At 36.9% G+C, this 14786-nt stretch overlaps 2 protein-coding genes across 2 annotated transcripts in view; one reads left to right on the top strand and one right to left on the bottom strand.

Annotated features, from left to right (window-relative positions):
- Positions 1-14786, top strand: part of LOC123456274 (zinc finger protein 585A-like) — a 545778-nt gene that overhangs the window by 136517 nt on the left and 394475 nt on the right. The window lies entirely within an intron of this gene.
- LOC123456289 (zinc finger protein 33B-like) lies at positions 11247-12545 on the bottom strand. The gene is given in 2 exon segments (XM_045139086.1): positions 11247-12052; positions 12137-12545. Coding segments are annotated over 2 exon segments (1215 nt in total).

The following is a 14786-nucleotide window of genomic DNA, read 5'->3' as shown; positions in this document are numbered from 1 at the left end:
GTTTTTATGTGTACTGTGTGTTTTCTTGTGTTTGTGTCCACTGCGTATAGTGTGTTCTTTGTGTATGTGTGTATTGTGGTTGGTAGTTGTGTGTTGTATGTGTTGCTTTGTGTAACTTTTGTGAGTTGAATGATGTGTTTTCGTCTTGTGTTTGTGTTCCTTCTCTGTAGTTCTCATGTTTGTGTTTTCTTCTGGGGTGTGTTTAGTGTGTATTGCTTTTGTGGATTTTATGTATGAATGTGTACTTGTGTGCTGTTTTGTATTTATTTTATTTGTTGTGTGTTGTTCATAAGTGTTGTGTGTTATACATTGTTTGTGAGTTGGGTGTTGGGTTTTTGTATTGTGTTTTTGTTGTGTGTAGTGGGTGTTGTTTTTACTTTTTGGAATTATGTGTTATTGTATGTTGAGTTTTGCTTCTTGAATGTGTTGTGTGACATTATTGTGGTTTTCTTGTCCTGTGTTTCTGTGTATTTTGTGTAGCGTGTTGTTTAAATTTTGTGTTTTGAGGGTGTGAGTTGTGTTATTGGGTTTGGTGGTGTGCATTGTGTATGAGTTGTGTTTTGTTCTGTTTGTATTCATTGTGTGGTTTTTTTGTAGGTGTGTGCTATGAATTGTATTTAAGTTTTCAGTTTGTGTATACTGTACATAGTAAGAGTTATTTTGTGTTATGGATGTGATGTGTATGTAGTGTGTATTTGTGATTTTTGGATGTGAATTGTGTGTTGCTGGGTACTTTGGGAGAGTGATGTTTGTGTGTGTGGTGTATTTGTGTGTTGTCTGTAGTGTATGTTGTTTCTCTGTTTTGTGTTTATATGTGTTGTGTGTACATTTCGTTTTGTAAGTTTGTATGTTTTTTTGTCTTTTGGGTAAGTATTGTGTTTCCTTTTGTGTTGTGGGAATGTTTTTGGTGTGTTAGTTGTGCTTTTGTCTTGTGATTGTATTGTGTCATGTTTTATCTTTCTGTGTTGTATGTAGTATTTGATGTTTGCATTGCTTTTTGTGTTTTGTATGTAGTTTGCTGTTTTTTATGTGTGGTGTAGGTGTTTGCTGGATATCAATTGTGTGTTTTGTCTTTTGTTTATGTGAATTTGTGTAGTATGTGTTGTTTCTGTTTTGTGTTTATGTATGCTTTGTGGATGCCAATTGTGTGTTGTATGGGTTGTTTTAATTTCTAGATGTTTATTCTGTGTGAGTAGCAAGTGTTTTCTTCTTGTGCTTGTGCCCATTGTGACAAGTGTACTTTGTGTGTGTGTGTGTGTAAATGTACCATAGGAACCTTTCTCCTTTAAGGTACACTAAGATATAACCCTCAACAGATATATAGAGGGAGCATCTGAAAAGAAAGGTCCTGGAGAGGGTGAGATGATGCCTAACCTTAAAAAATGTGGCTCTGTCCCATAACACCTAGTACCAAGATATCAATGATAACTACACTGGGCTGTTGATTGGAGAGACATATGGAGTCCCCATATTGAGAGGCTTCTGCCAATGCCTTTGATTACCAACCTGTGATAAATGTTAAGACTATTACTGAAGACACCATATCCTACCAAAGAAACTTGCCTGGAATACAGAAGACAGCCAGCCCATATAATGCTAGAAAGCACTACAGGAGCTACTGGAGGAATTTGACCAACAGCATGAGCAAGCATTGGTCTAAGCTACTCAGAAGCAACCAATCTGACCAAAAGAACACACCACTGCAATGGTGGCACACAACCTTGGTAGGTAACCTGTGGCACTCTGATTTACTAGATCTACTCAGTGGAAAGGATCCCAAATCTGGAACTGGGAACCAGGTCCAAATGCTATAGAGTTGATTATGCTCTTCAATGTCAAGTGCCCACCAGTGATTGGGTAAGAGATTCTACAATCATTAAAATCACCCTAATGTACAGGAGGTGGGAGCTTTGGGGTAGATCAGTGGACGTCATTCAAAAGCAGCAATCAGGGGGAGAGAGGAAGTTATGCACTCCACAGGAATGGTATGCAGAGTCTGCAGTTAGCACAGCAGAAAATCTGGATGGGAAGTCAAGAATGCAGTCTGTGGTTAGTGGTTGAGGAGACCCAAGAGTCTAGAAGGCTGAGAGCGTAGGAATCAGCAGATTCTCAACTGTGCCTCTCTATGCCATCCGACTGGAGGTCTGTAAAGACCTACTTGACCTTTAGCCCCACACATCTTGCCTGATAGTACCCAGGGAGCTGAAGCATGGTTAGAAAGCTGTGCTCTTGACCAGAAGACTCAAGGTTCTCTTTCCTGATTGAGTTGATCACTGATGTGACTCAAGTCACCATATTGTTGAGAAGTGGCCATACAAACATCTTTATCACACCTTCCAAGGCTCAAGGACATCAGAGGAAGAAAATAAGGGTTGGTGAGAATTAACATAGTATCTTGTCCATATGTAGAGAGGCTGTCAATGAAAAGGTTAATTTTTTCAAGGATTTAATATTTTCTAAGTTATCTCTCACAAACTTTGTTCAAGTTAAAATGGAAACATTTTGTATTTTACAGTTCATACAGTAAAAATTAGTATTCTTTTTTTATTTATTTCTTTATTTCTTTATTTATTTATTTATTTGAGAGCGACAGACACAGAGAGAAAGACAGATAGAGGGAGAGACAGAGAATGGGCGCGCCAGGGCTTCCAGCCACCGCAAACGAACTCCAGACGCGTGCGCCCCCTTGTGCATCTGGCTAACGTGGGACCTGGGGAACCGAGCCTCGAACCGGGGTCCTTAGGCTTCACAGGCAAGCGCTTAACCGCTAAGCCATCTCTCCAGCCCAAAATTAGTATTCTTTTCAGATATGAGAACATAGTCTCTGTAAGATTAGTGTGTGTGTGTGTGTGTGTGTGTGTGTGTGTGTGTGTATATATGAGTGAAAGCACAAAAATTGAGAATGCATGTACCAGGAATGTAGCCATTATAACTGTTCTCCAGACACATGTACCACTTGGGGCACATGGCTTTACGTGGGCACTATCTACTGAATGAGTTCTCCAGCCCAGTATCATTTATTAGTTTCTCACTTTTTACATGTTACACATTATGACCCTTTCTTTTGCACCTACTGCAAATGTTTTTGTATCTTGGCTTTTTATACCACTGTTCTATTCATCTTAGAATCTGGTGTTATAAAATTTTATCTGGAGGCTTGGCTTATGAACTTTCTAAGGGGAAAGACTACTGAAAACCTTGTTGGAACTTAGATACTGGCATAAGGGCTGGTTGTGTTCTGCTGCTCAGGTCCAGAATTTGTGACAGACTTATGTGCCTGGCTAAAGCTATCAGGCTGAGTATTTTAAGATTCAAAGTTAGAAAAAGTGAGGCAAGTTTAAAAATTACTGGCACAAGAGACTGGTTCCTGAAGCTATATTGTCAAATATCTTAGCAAGAAATATGGCCCAACTACATTAAGTTAAAATAATGAATAGAGTGCTTCATGAAAGTCTATGGTAGTCACAGAAATTCTTTTGGAAAAATGTTGAATGGAGAAGGAACTCACTTTTCAAGGTTATAATTAATTTTGTCCCTGACTTAAGAATATGGTTATGTCATGTACACCTGGAATTGGTTTCAGGACCACAAAAATGCATGCAGTGGCCATGAAGTGCACGTGGTCCAAAGAGTCATTGCTGAGACATAGCATGAGACAGGGGAAGACAACCCTGATAGGCTGACAAAGCCACTGGAAAATGAATGTGGCTTGCATGGAGATGTCAAGATGTTTCGGATATACCAGAAGTGTACAAGAGTTACCATGAAGGCTGTTGGATAGGAATGGATGTTTTTCCTGATACTCAGTACATCTTGAGGGATAAAATTGGAAAATCCACTGATTCCTCCCTGGACATTGGATATATCTGACTTTACCTGCAGAAATTTGATGTTTGCTTGATGGTCATTGAGTTAGCAATTGTTCCAGAATCTCCTTACTATGCAATATAGTAGTTTAAATTGTTTACTTTGTCTCTTTATACATTGAAAGTATATACTTTGTGCTGATTATACAGGACTGATGTCTCAGATGCTATCTTAAACCTCAGACAAAACATGGAAGTTTTACACTACTTTAAGTTGGTAAAGACTTTGAAGACCTTTGAATTTGATATTATAAAATGTGAGGTGTTATAAGTTGATTGGGAGCCAGGGGTGGAATGTGGTAATTTGAATGAATGGCTGCTAATATGCTTAGAATTTTACTTAAGTTTATAAGTCATCAGCAAAGATGACTCTGTCAGTGGTAAGCACTGGGGAATGTCTTCACGTTTTCTTTTTGACGAATTTTCATCTCCCCTGTATTTGTTTCTATTTGTAACATAAATGTTTTCTAATTGAAAATGAGAATGAGATTACCAAAAGGTTAATCATCAGCATTTAGGATGTTTGATGGGCATAATTTTTTTTACTCATAGAACATTCATTGAAAGCTTTCGTTTGGTGTCCATAACCACACATGCCATAGGTTTCTAATTTTATTTCATGGCATCATTTTACTGTAGCCTAGGATGACCTGAAACTCACTCTGTAGCTATAGGCTAGCCTTAAACTACCCCCAGTCCTATCTCAGCCTCCCAAGTAATGAGAATAAAGGTGTGTGCCACCACCCATGATTATATGCAATAGGCTTTGATTCATTTGTTTTAAGCATGCATTACTACCCACTGCATCACTTATGTGCCAGTATGCAGGGGTGGCTACATCTTGCCTCACTGGTTGATTTTATAGCTTGGAGTTACCACTGCTTGTAAAGAATGTAGATGGGTTTTTCCCCAACAACAGCTCACACAGTGCCTTCTGTCACAGTGGTAATGATCTCAGAGGGACATGGCTTTGATTACATTTTCTACCTTATTTTTCAGTTTCCTGTGAGCACAGCCTGTGATGTATTTAGCAAAATGGTCTTACCATCTAGTTATGGTATGTAACCAAACAGTGGCAATGACCTGAAATGTTTTTTTACAAGAGGTCCCTCTGGGATCAACAATATATTTTCCTATTACAATGAAGAATCTGAGGGTAGATATTTACAGGAAAATTAAGAAAACTGCAGAGTTCAAGGTAGAATATGCCAAATATATGTGAGGTAAAGTACTTCTGGCAGGACTCCATGAGGGAATTTGCTAGGTGTATATGAGGTAAAGAACCTATGTACTCCATGAGGGAATGTGTCTAGTGTGAGGTAAAGAACCTAAGCAAAACTTCCTTCAGGGAATGTGTGTACTGTGTTTCAGGAACAGGTGGAAGGCAATGAGTCTGAGGTGGGAGCAGGTGATAGAAAAGCTACAGAATGCATAGTAGGAGGTGACTGAAGGTGAAGTTTTAAAACTCTTGTGAGGAATAGTTTAATATTATTGATTCTGCTGACATTTGGATTAATTTCATAAGTTATTTTTTAAACACTGTATTTGTGGCTTGGAAATACACTCATGAAATCATATTAACAACTTTACAATCAGTGGTGTGCCATATGCAAACTGTTGTTTTTCATAATTATGTCAGCCACATTCATTTTTTTCCCCTAACTCGTTGGGTTATTTTTGGAATGTTAACACTTTTCCCCATCTCCTGTTTTTTTTTTTTAATTTTTATTTTTTTAGTTAAAGTTCAATCATATGAGAGAGAAGAGAACACAAAGAATATTTTGTATATTTGCTGGCTATTCTGTTGCACAGAACGTGCCTTTTCACCAGCTGCCTTTGTGAGTCTTGCAGTGCACATTTAATACCTGTTTCTGGTATGCTTCATGGACATTGGAAACCATCCCCATCTGGCAATCCATGTGTACTCTTTCTATTCTGCAAACAGCTGTTGTTGGACTGCCTAAGCCACATAGTGTAATGACTGACACAAATACCATACAAAATATGTATTAATTCTATCAGTACTGCTGTGTAGAGGACCATGACCAACACAAATATCTGCAAATAAACCTACATTGAGTTTTTCTTTTCCTAGTTGCATCCTACTTTTGTTTTTCCTATTTCATTTGTCTTACTTCTCTAGCCAAGGTTTCCAGCAGCCTAATTAATAAGAGAAATATAAACTTTGTTTTGTTCCTAATATTATTGGAATCGATTTTAATTTTGTACCTATTCAGAACAGTGTCAGCTAATAGTTTTTGTGTGTAGTGATTACTATGTTAAAACATGTCTGTATGTATCAGTCAGCTTTATGCTACTGAGATGAACTTCCAAAACATGTACAGTTCATAGTAGAAACATAATTGTTTGAATCTTGCAGACAGAGAGGAAGTTCCACAATAAGGGAAGAAACAGGCCTCTGTTCACAGGTCCACACATAAAGAAAAGAAACAATCAGCATCATAAGCGAGCACACCTAGGATCCACCCATAGTGACATCAAATTACAAGCTTGAATAAAACTGAATCTCTTGGTGATATCTACTCAAGCTACCATGTTTTGCCACTGGGACAATAGATTTATAGACATCTTCATTGTAAATTGTATTCAGTCAAATATCAAATGTCCCCATCCCCTTATCTAAGACCTAAGATTAGTTCTTAGCTGTGAGTCCTGTAAAATCAACAGTTATATAATTTTAACACATAAAAGCACAAGTAAATATTTCAATTGGCTATACAGCATAACGAGGAGTCTCTAGACCATTGCAAACACATTAACCATAGATGAAAAATCCAACATTTTCAGTTCAAGTCCAATACCATAACCAGTGAATGACAGTGTCCAAAATTTTCAATGCTGTACCACCAGTTGTGCTGAATACCCAGGGAAAACTTCCATCCTGAGCAAATAGTGCTCCATGGTAGCACTTCCATAGCTCTGATACATCCAAATCATCTTCAGATCTCCATGCAAACCATGCTCTAGTTTCCAATGGCTTTACCAGCCTCCTTATTAGGGTTATCATACCTGCCTATATGCCATGTCTCAGTAGCAGGTCCTGGAAACTTGTGCACATCCTGATTCACTCCATGTAGTTTTCATGCTTCATAAACCAATACAAGGCATGCTGGACACAGCCTTATTCTAAATTCAGGAATGAAGAAATAATAACGTCTGAGAGTAGGATGCTTCTTTATAGATCTCCTTTCAAAAGTGATTGCAGCAGGGCATGGTGGTACATGTCTTTAATCCCAGCAATAGGAGATAGAGTCAGAAGAATTGATGTGAGTCTGAGCCTACAGTTAATTCTAGGTAAGTACAGGGTAGAGTGAAACCCTACTTTTAAAAAAAAAACATTTGCATTCCTACTATTCAGTCTTCCTGGGATGAAATCACCTCAGCCATTCTCTCCAGTGTTTAATGGAAACCAGGTGGGCCATCTCTGATAAGATTAAGATTGATAATGTGATTGACATTAGAAGTTAGAGCACCCATTTTCATTGCCAGTAATTTTAAACTTGCTTCATTCTTTCCAACTTTAAATTGTACTTTCTCAGCACATATCTTAAGCCAAGCATATCAGTCCCTTATATATTTAACCTTGATCAAACTCTATGGGCATCAGCTGTACAATGCAACCATCCCTTATGCTAGTAAACAGTTTCAACAAGGTTTTCTGCGGCCTTTCCTTCCCCTTAGAAAATTTATATGTAAAGCCTTCAAATACAATTCTCTCTGTACATTCCACTAACTTTGTCTTACCAATCCCAAAGGGATCTTTAGTTTCACAAACCAAGACCATGCCCATACTTCCCAAATAAATATTCCAAAATCAAAATCCACATTGATTCATCTCAACAACTCTACTCTTTAGTACCTTTGTCACAGTTACCTTCCAAATCAAGCTCAGTTTATGTGAGGAAATAGTTTATATGAAGCTTACAGAAAGACAAGTGCCACAATGGGGAAACAAGCTGGACCCTTTCACAGGTCCATGAGAAGAGAAGAAACTATCAGCACCATAAACAAACACTCTGGTAATCCAGGCAGAGCTCTAGCACTCTCCATCTTTTTATACTAGAAAAAGATTGAACCACAAACACACCTAAGCACAGAATCCTAGAGTCCATTCACAGTGATGTCAAGTTACATACTTGAAACCTGTTTCTTCAAAATGTATGAAAGAATGTTGAGTTTTAACGATGGGCTTTTGCCTGAAATGAGATGATCATAACATTGCTGTCCTTCAGTTTATTTGTGATGTTCAGTTTTGTGTACATAGAAACATCCCTGTATCTCTGGGTTATGGCTTTCTAACTGTAGCATAAATGTATAAATAAATAAATGCATACCAATTTTAGACATTGGTAACTTCGTTGTATCTATACAAAGTCTTTCTCTGAACTCAAAACTCATCAATTCAGCAAAACATTCTACAGAGTCATATCTGGGATTCCTTGTATGCCCCTTCCTTTTTCCATAATTACACACATGAACAACTACAACTAGTATTTTTAATTGTTTTATTCATTTACTTTTTGTTAGTAAGGAGAGGGTGAGAGAGATGGAGAATGGACATGCCAGGCCTTTACCTGCATTCAACAAACTGCAGAAGCATTTGACACTCTGCATCTGAATTTATGTAGGTAGTGAGGAATTGAACATTGGTCAATGGGATTTGCAGGCAAGTGCCTTAGTCACTGAGCCATTTTGCCCACCCCACAACTTGCATTATTACGTAGGTACTGAGGAACCAAAGTAAGGCTCTCATATTTTTATGATATTCACTTTACCCAGTTAGCCATCTGCCAAGTCCTTTAAAATTTCTTCAACAATCATTTTTAAGATATAATTCTTACATGCATAACATTTTATATCAATTACATACATTAAAAATTAAATAACTACTGGGTGTAATGACATTTCCCTTTAGTTCCAGCATTTTGGAGGCAAAGATAGAATAATCACTGAGCGTTAGAGTCTAGCTTGAAACTCTATAATGAACTCCAAGTAATGAATGAATGTGAACAAAATGAAGTGAACAAAACTGTGAGGCTCGAAGAGAAACATTCAAACATCCAAATTCTACTCCGGGCCCAATTAAACTCATGACCACTTTATGATTCCATGAGGTTTTCAGTCTTACTTTAAAAACTCTGTAGTATTTAGCAAATATATTATTCAAAATTCAAAAATCCATCATCTAAATAGAGACCTTAGAAAGTATTTTAACTTTCAGCCTTATGAACTCAAAGTATATTTACTTATTTCCAACATACAATGACACAGCGATAAAAGGAATACTATGGAAACACTGAAGAAATATAAATGGGAAAACAATCAGCACAAACATCAAATCTTGCAGCTTTATATTGGGAAATTAAGCAAAAAAATTTATTAGTCTCCTAATTAAACCCTCTAGTCATGAACACTAGCTTTGTTGGAAAAATCAAACTATGGCAGCATGAGCAGCATTTCTGGGCAGCAATTCCCAGAAAATTGGAATGCCTACAATGAAACATTTTTCATGTTCATAGCTCCATTTTTGACATGATAGGGTTTCCACACAAGATCTTCAAAACTTCCATTATTGGTAAGGTGGCAATCTGAATACTTTGTCTGCTTCCTGACCCCTTTTTCCTGCCTTGGTTGGATTTGCAAAACCAATATAAAATGAGTGACAAAATTTATATATACAGGAAAAATGAAGCCCACATTGAAGGACAATAAATAAAATGATGCTTATACATCTTGAAATCCAAAACTTCTCAAATTGCACATACCAGAGAACAGATTATATCTTTCAAGTTCAACAACACTTGAATTCCCAGGAACTGGTCTCAAGACAAGTGGTTAGTACACAAAATACAAAATTTCTTATGCCCGACCTTTTATTCTGCTTTTAGGCTTTTCAAACATATCACAATTGCTCATCAAGCTATGGTTACATCACTATATGTCTCAAGTCGTTTTCAAAATCATTCCATATACTTCCCACAAGCCAATTCCAAAAGAAGAAAATTAACATTTTTTCAGAAGTTCACTAAGCTAAGACACAAAGAATAATGTATATGATTTTTTTTCAGATTCATAAATATCTGCAAGCAATCTCTGATGCAAAGATTGTACTAGTTTGCTCATGGGTTTTCTCTCTTTTATTGTCAATATATTTGTCATTTCAGGGGAAAAAATAACTGAGTTTTTATTTTGTAACATTGCAATTGTACAAATGTTCTCATTCGTCAAATTATATATGACTCTCTGGAGATCTATACACCTATATATACACACACACACACATTTTGAGTTCTATAACAGGTAAACTGTGAGTTTTGTTAGCTTGTTAACATTCATAGTAATTCAGTTTTCATGATTTCTCTGCTGCATATTGAGAAGAGGAATGGAATTTTTCACACATTCATTAATTTCTATGGTTTTTAGCTGGTAAAAGTTCTCAGAGGTATGTCTTACAAATTCATGAGTTGTGACTCATAAACACATTTTGAAGTCTATAATGGGTATATTGTAAGCCTTGGTAGCTTGTTCACATTCATAGGAATTCTGTTTTCATGATTTCTCTGCTGCATATTGAGAAGAGAAAGGGAAGTTTTCACACATTCATTATATTCCTATGGCTTTTATCTGGTAAAAGTTCTCAGAGGTATGTCTTCAAGATTAATGAGCTGTGACTTCTGGTAGAAAGCATTTCATCCTACATTACTTTGATAAGGCTTACTATCTACAAAGCTTCTCTGACACATGAATCATGACTTATGGAAGAAAGGTTTCCCAAAATCATACATACACAAAACTGTATGACTTCACTGATGAAGAGTGATTTGTGACTTCCAGCAGAAAGCTTCACCACATCCATGTGGCTTCTCACCTGTTTGGATTCTATGATACTGTTGGCCATTGCCAAGAAAACATTTCAATCTTCATTTTGCCCATATAGCTTTTGATCTGAATGAATTTTTTGATATCTATTGACATGACTTGAAAGTAAACACCTATATCCTCTGTACGCATTTAAATTCTCCCCTATGAGGTCTCTGATGAATAGTAAGTGATGACTTGGAGATGAATGTTTTTCCACATTAATATGATTTCCTTTAACTGTGACGTCTGTAATGCATAGTGACCTGTGACTGGGATATAAAAGGTTTTAATATATTCATATGGTTTCTCACCTGTGTGAGTTCTCTGATGTACATTGAGATGTGGCTTGTAGATGAAACCTTTATTGCATTCAGTACATTAATATGACTTATCTGTTTGAGTTCCCTGATGGATAGAGATATATGATTTGCAGATGAAGGCTTTACCACATTCAGTACAATATTCATATGGCTTTCCTTAATGCATATGAAGATCTGCCTAGGTAATGAAAGCTTCCCCACATGAAGTATATTCACATGGCTTCTCACCTGTGTGAGTTCTCTGATGTTTATTAAGATTAGACTTGGTAATAAATGTTTTCCCACATTCAGTACAATCATACGGCTTTTCACCTGTGTGAGTTCTATGATGCATAGTGAGCTGTGATGTGGTGCTGAAAGCTTTCCCTCATTCGGTACATTCATATGGTTTTTCACCTGTGTGAATTCTCTGATGTACAGTGAGTTTTGACTTGGACGTAAACACTTTCCCACATGCAGTGCATTCATAAGGCTTTTCACCTGTATGAATTCTCCGATGCCTATTGAGTTTTGACTTGGACACAAAAGCTTTCCCACATGCAGTGCATTCATATGGCTTTTCACCTGTGTAAGTTCTCTGATGTATAGTGAGTTGTGACATGAGGTTGAAAGCCTTGGCACATAGAATACATTCATGTGGTTTTTCACCTGTGTGAGTTCTCTGATGCTTATTAAGCTCTGACTTGGTAATAAAAGCCTTCCCACATGCAGTACATTCATATGGCTTTTCACCTGTGTGAATTCTCTGATGTATAGTGAGCTGTGACTTGAAGATGAAAGTTTTCCCACATGCAGTGCATTCATATGGCTTTTCACCTGTGTGAGTTCTCTGATGGATAGTAAGCTGTGATGTGGAGATGAAAGGTTTCCCACATGCAGTACATTCATATGGCTTTTCACCTGTGTGAGTTCTCTGATGCATAGCGAGATATGACTTGGAGATGAAAGCTTTACCACATGCAGTACATTCATGTGGCTTTTCACCTGTGGGAGCTCTCTGATGCTTATTAAGAATTGACTTGATAATGAAAGCCTTCCCACATGTAGTAGGTTCGTGTGATTTTTCACCTGTGTGAGTTCTCTGATGCACAGTGGGATCTGACTGAAAGATAAAGACTTTACCACATTCAGTGTACTCATATGTCTTCTCACTTGTATGAATTTTCTGATTTGTCTTAAGATCTGACTTTGCAAAGAAACTGCTCCCACATACATTACATTGATAGGACTTGCCAATTGTGTAAGGTCTCTGGTGCACAGTGAGATATGACTGGGAGATGAAAGGTTTCCCACATTCATGTGCTTTCTCACCTGTGTGAATAGGTTTATGCTTCCTGAGCTGTGAACTGGAGTTCAAGGTTGTACACAATTCATACAACTTCTCACCTGAGATTTCTTCTTCATGACAAGTGTGATGTAACTTGTGATACAAAGCATTCTGGCATTGTTTTAAATCATCAGTCTTTATCCAGTACATTTTCTACTCACTTTTTAATTCTGAGAAATATAAAGGAACTTATTGCATTCCTAATATTAAGTAAAAAATTAACTCAAAAAGATGTCCTAGTATTTGGAAAGGTACTATATTGTGAGAACATATAACTCACAATAACTACATTACTTATATTAATGCAACTTTTCACATGATTTCTTTACTATTATCTAAGGTGGATTGCTTGACTAGAGACATTATCTTATACAAGGTGCATATTCAGAAAATGTGTTCCTATATTCACACAATATATTAAAGATCTCTAGGTGACTCTACATTTGTTTGTTGTTTCTTTGCATTTATTGCCTCCTAAAATCAGTTCCGTTCTAATTTTTCTAACAACAGCAATTCTCTTTTGTGTTAGGTTATTCAACAATATAATATTCAGTATGGAGAGATGGCTTTTAGGGGTTAAGGCGCTTGCATGAGAAGCCTAAGGACTCATGGTCAACTATCCATATCTCACATAAGCCAGATGCACAAAGCTGAGGCAAGCACAAGGTCACAAATGCCCAACATGTGGCCAAAGCATCTGGAGTTTTATTGCATTGGCTGAGGCCCTGGTGTGTCAACTTTCTCTCTGTCTTTACCTCTTCCATGAAAAAAAAAGACTTTTTTTAAACTTAATTTTCAGTGAAATGACCTTGTGGGTATAAAGTTGTTTTATTTTTTCCACTTGCAGTTCCTTGCCAAAGTGTTTACTCATCATTTTACCACACGTTTAATGGATGCTGTATTATGCAGATGTTTGGTTTATTTCCCAAGATTAGAGAAGAATTCTACTATAATAACATACAACATGTTTGTTTATTTATTTTGTCTTGTTTGTTTGTTTCTACTCTCTCCCCTACGACCTTTCTCCATGGTTCATATTTATGATAGGTTTTCTTTGTTTCTTATATGTTTATATGTTCACATGTGTTTGTGAGTTTGTAAAGCTATAGTACTAAATGCATGTTTTCAAGCTTCGGTGTCAGTCACTGCCTTTTAACCTTGTGTGACAGTGCCTCCTGTTTTAAACTTTGTACGCCATGATTCATTCAGGCCTATGTGCTTTGAGGGAATTCTCAGTGTACTGGATGATTCTAGGGATCTTAATTCTTGATTATGCAAAAAGCACATTACCCGACTGAGTGATTTCCCCAGCAAACATTTCCTTTAATAAAAATGTGGACAAGATTTTCTTATATTTTTCAATAACTTGTATCTAATGATAATAGTAGATGAACATTGTTTTCAATCATTGTTATTCTGAATGAAGAAGAAATGGCAAATGAGGATGTTAATTAAAGAAAAAGGCTGCATGAGAAAGAATTAAAAAACACACTAGAATACAAGAGCAAAACAATAGTAACTAAACTAAAGAGGGTTAAAATAAAAATATGAAAAGCATCACAACATAAAATGAAACATAAAATAAAGTGAAAACAAAGTTATTAATGTTAAAAAATAACAAATTGGAGAATACCTATATCTGTTCTCCCAAATGGTTGTTTTTGGAAGTAATGGTGTTTCATCTGTAGCTGGATATACTCATTCTTTGCTCACTGTTGAAATTTGTGGTGTATGTGCTGATAGATGACCTCATAAGCAAGGTCAGTGGCAGGTCTGCACTCATAAAATGTATTTTCTTTTCTTCTTCTTTAAAATTACTTAAGAGTGACAGACAGAGAGAGAGAGTGAAAGAGGCAGTTAGAGAGAGAGGAAGAGAAAGAATGGTTGCGCCAAGGCCTCCAGCCACTGCAAACAAACTCCAGACATGTGCGCCCCCTTGTGCATCTGGCTAAGGTGGGTCCTGGATAATCAAGCCTCTAACCCCGGGTCCTTAGGCTTCACAGGCAAGTGCTTAACTGCTAAGGCATCTCTCCAGCCCCCAAAAATGTGTTTTCATACAAAAGGAAACACTTGCGATCAATATAACAGAGTCCAACATTTGCTCTATATACAGACAAAAATAATAGGCATCTCCCCTGTGTATCACACAATGAAAAACCAGAAAACAGGACTCTAGCTCAATTCAAAGACTTAAGTACCCAAGGAAAAATCAACTACATACACGGTAAGTGGTTAGGGTCCACCCATGTAATTGTCCTGCATTCAAAATTTTCAGATCCATATTACAACTCAACATGTGAAGCTACAATGAATGTCTAAAGGCCAAGCAACATGGTCAATAGCATTCCATTATTAAACATCAATAAGCTATGTGGATAACTCTTCACTATG

Source organism: Jaculus jaculus, chromosome 20 (assembly GCF_020740685.1).
Source record: "Jaculus jaculus isolate mJacJac1 chromosome 20, mJacJac1.mat.Y.cur, whole genome shotgun sequence".
NCBI lineage: Eukaryota > Metazoa > Chordata > Mammalia > Rodentia > Dipodidae > Jaculus > Jaculus jaculus.
Note: the sequence above shows the minus strand (reverse complement) of the source record. Positions and strands in the feature narration are given on the sequence as shown.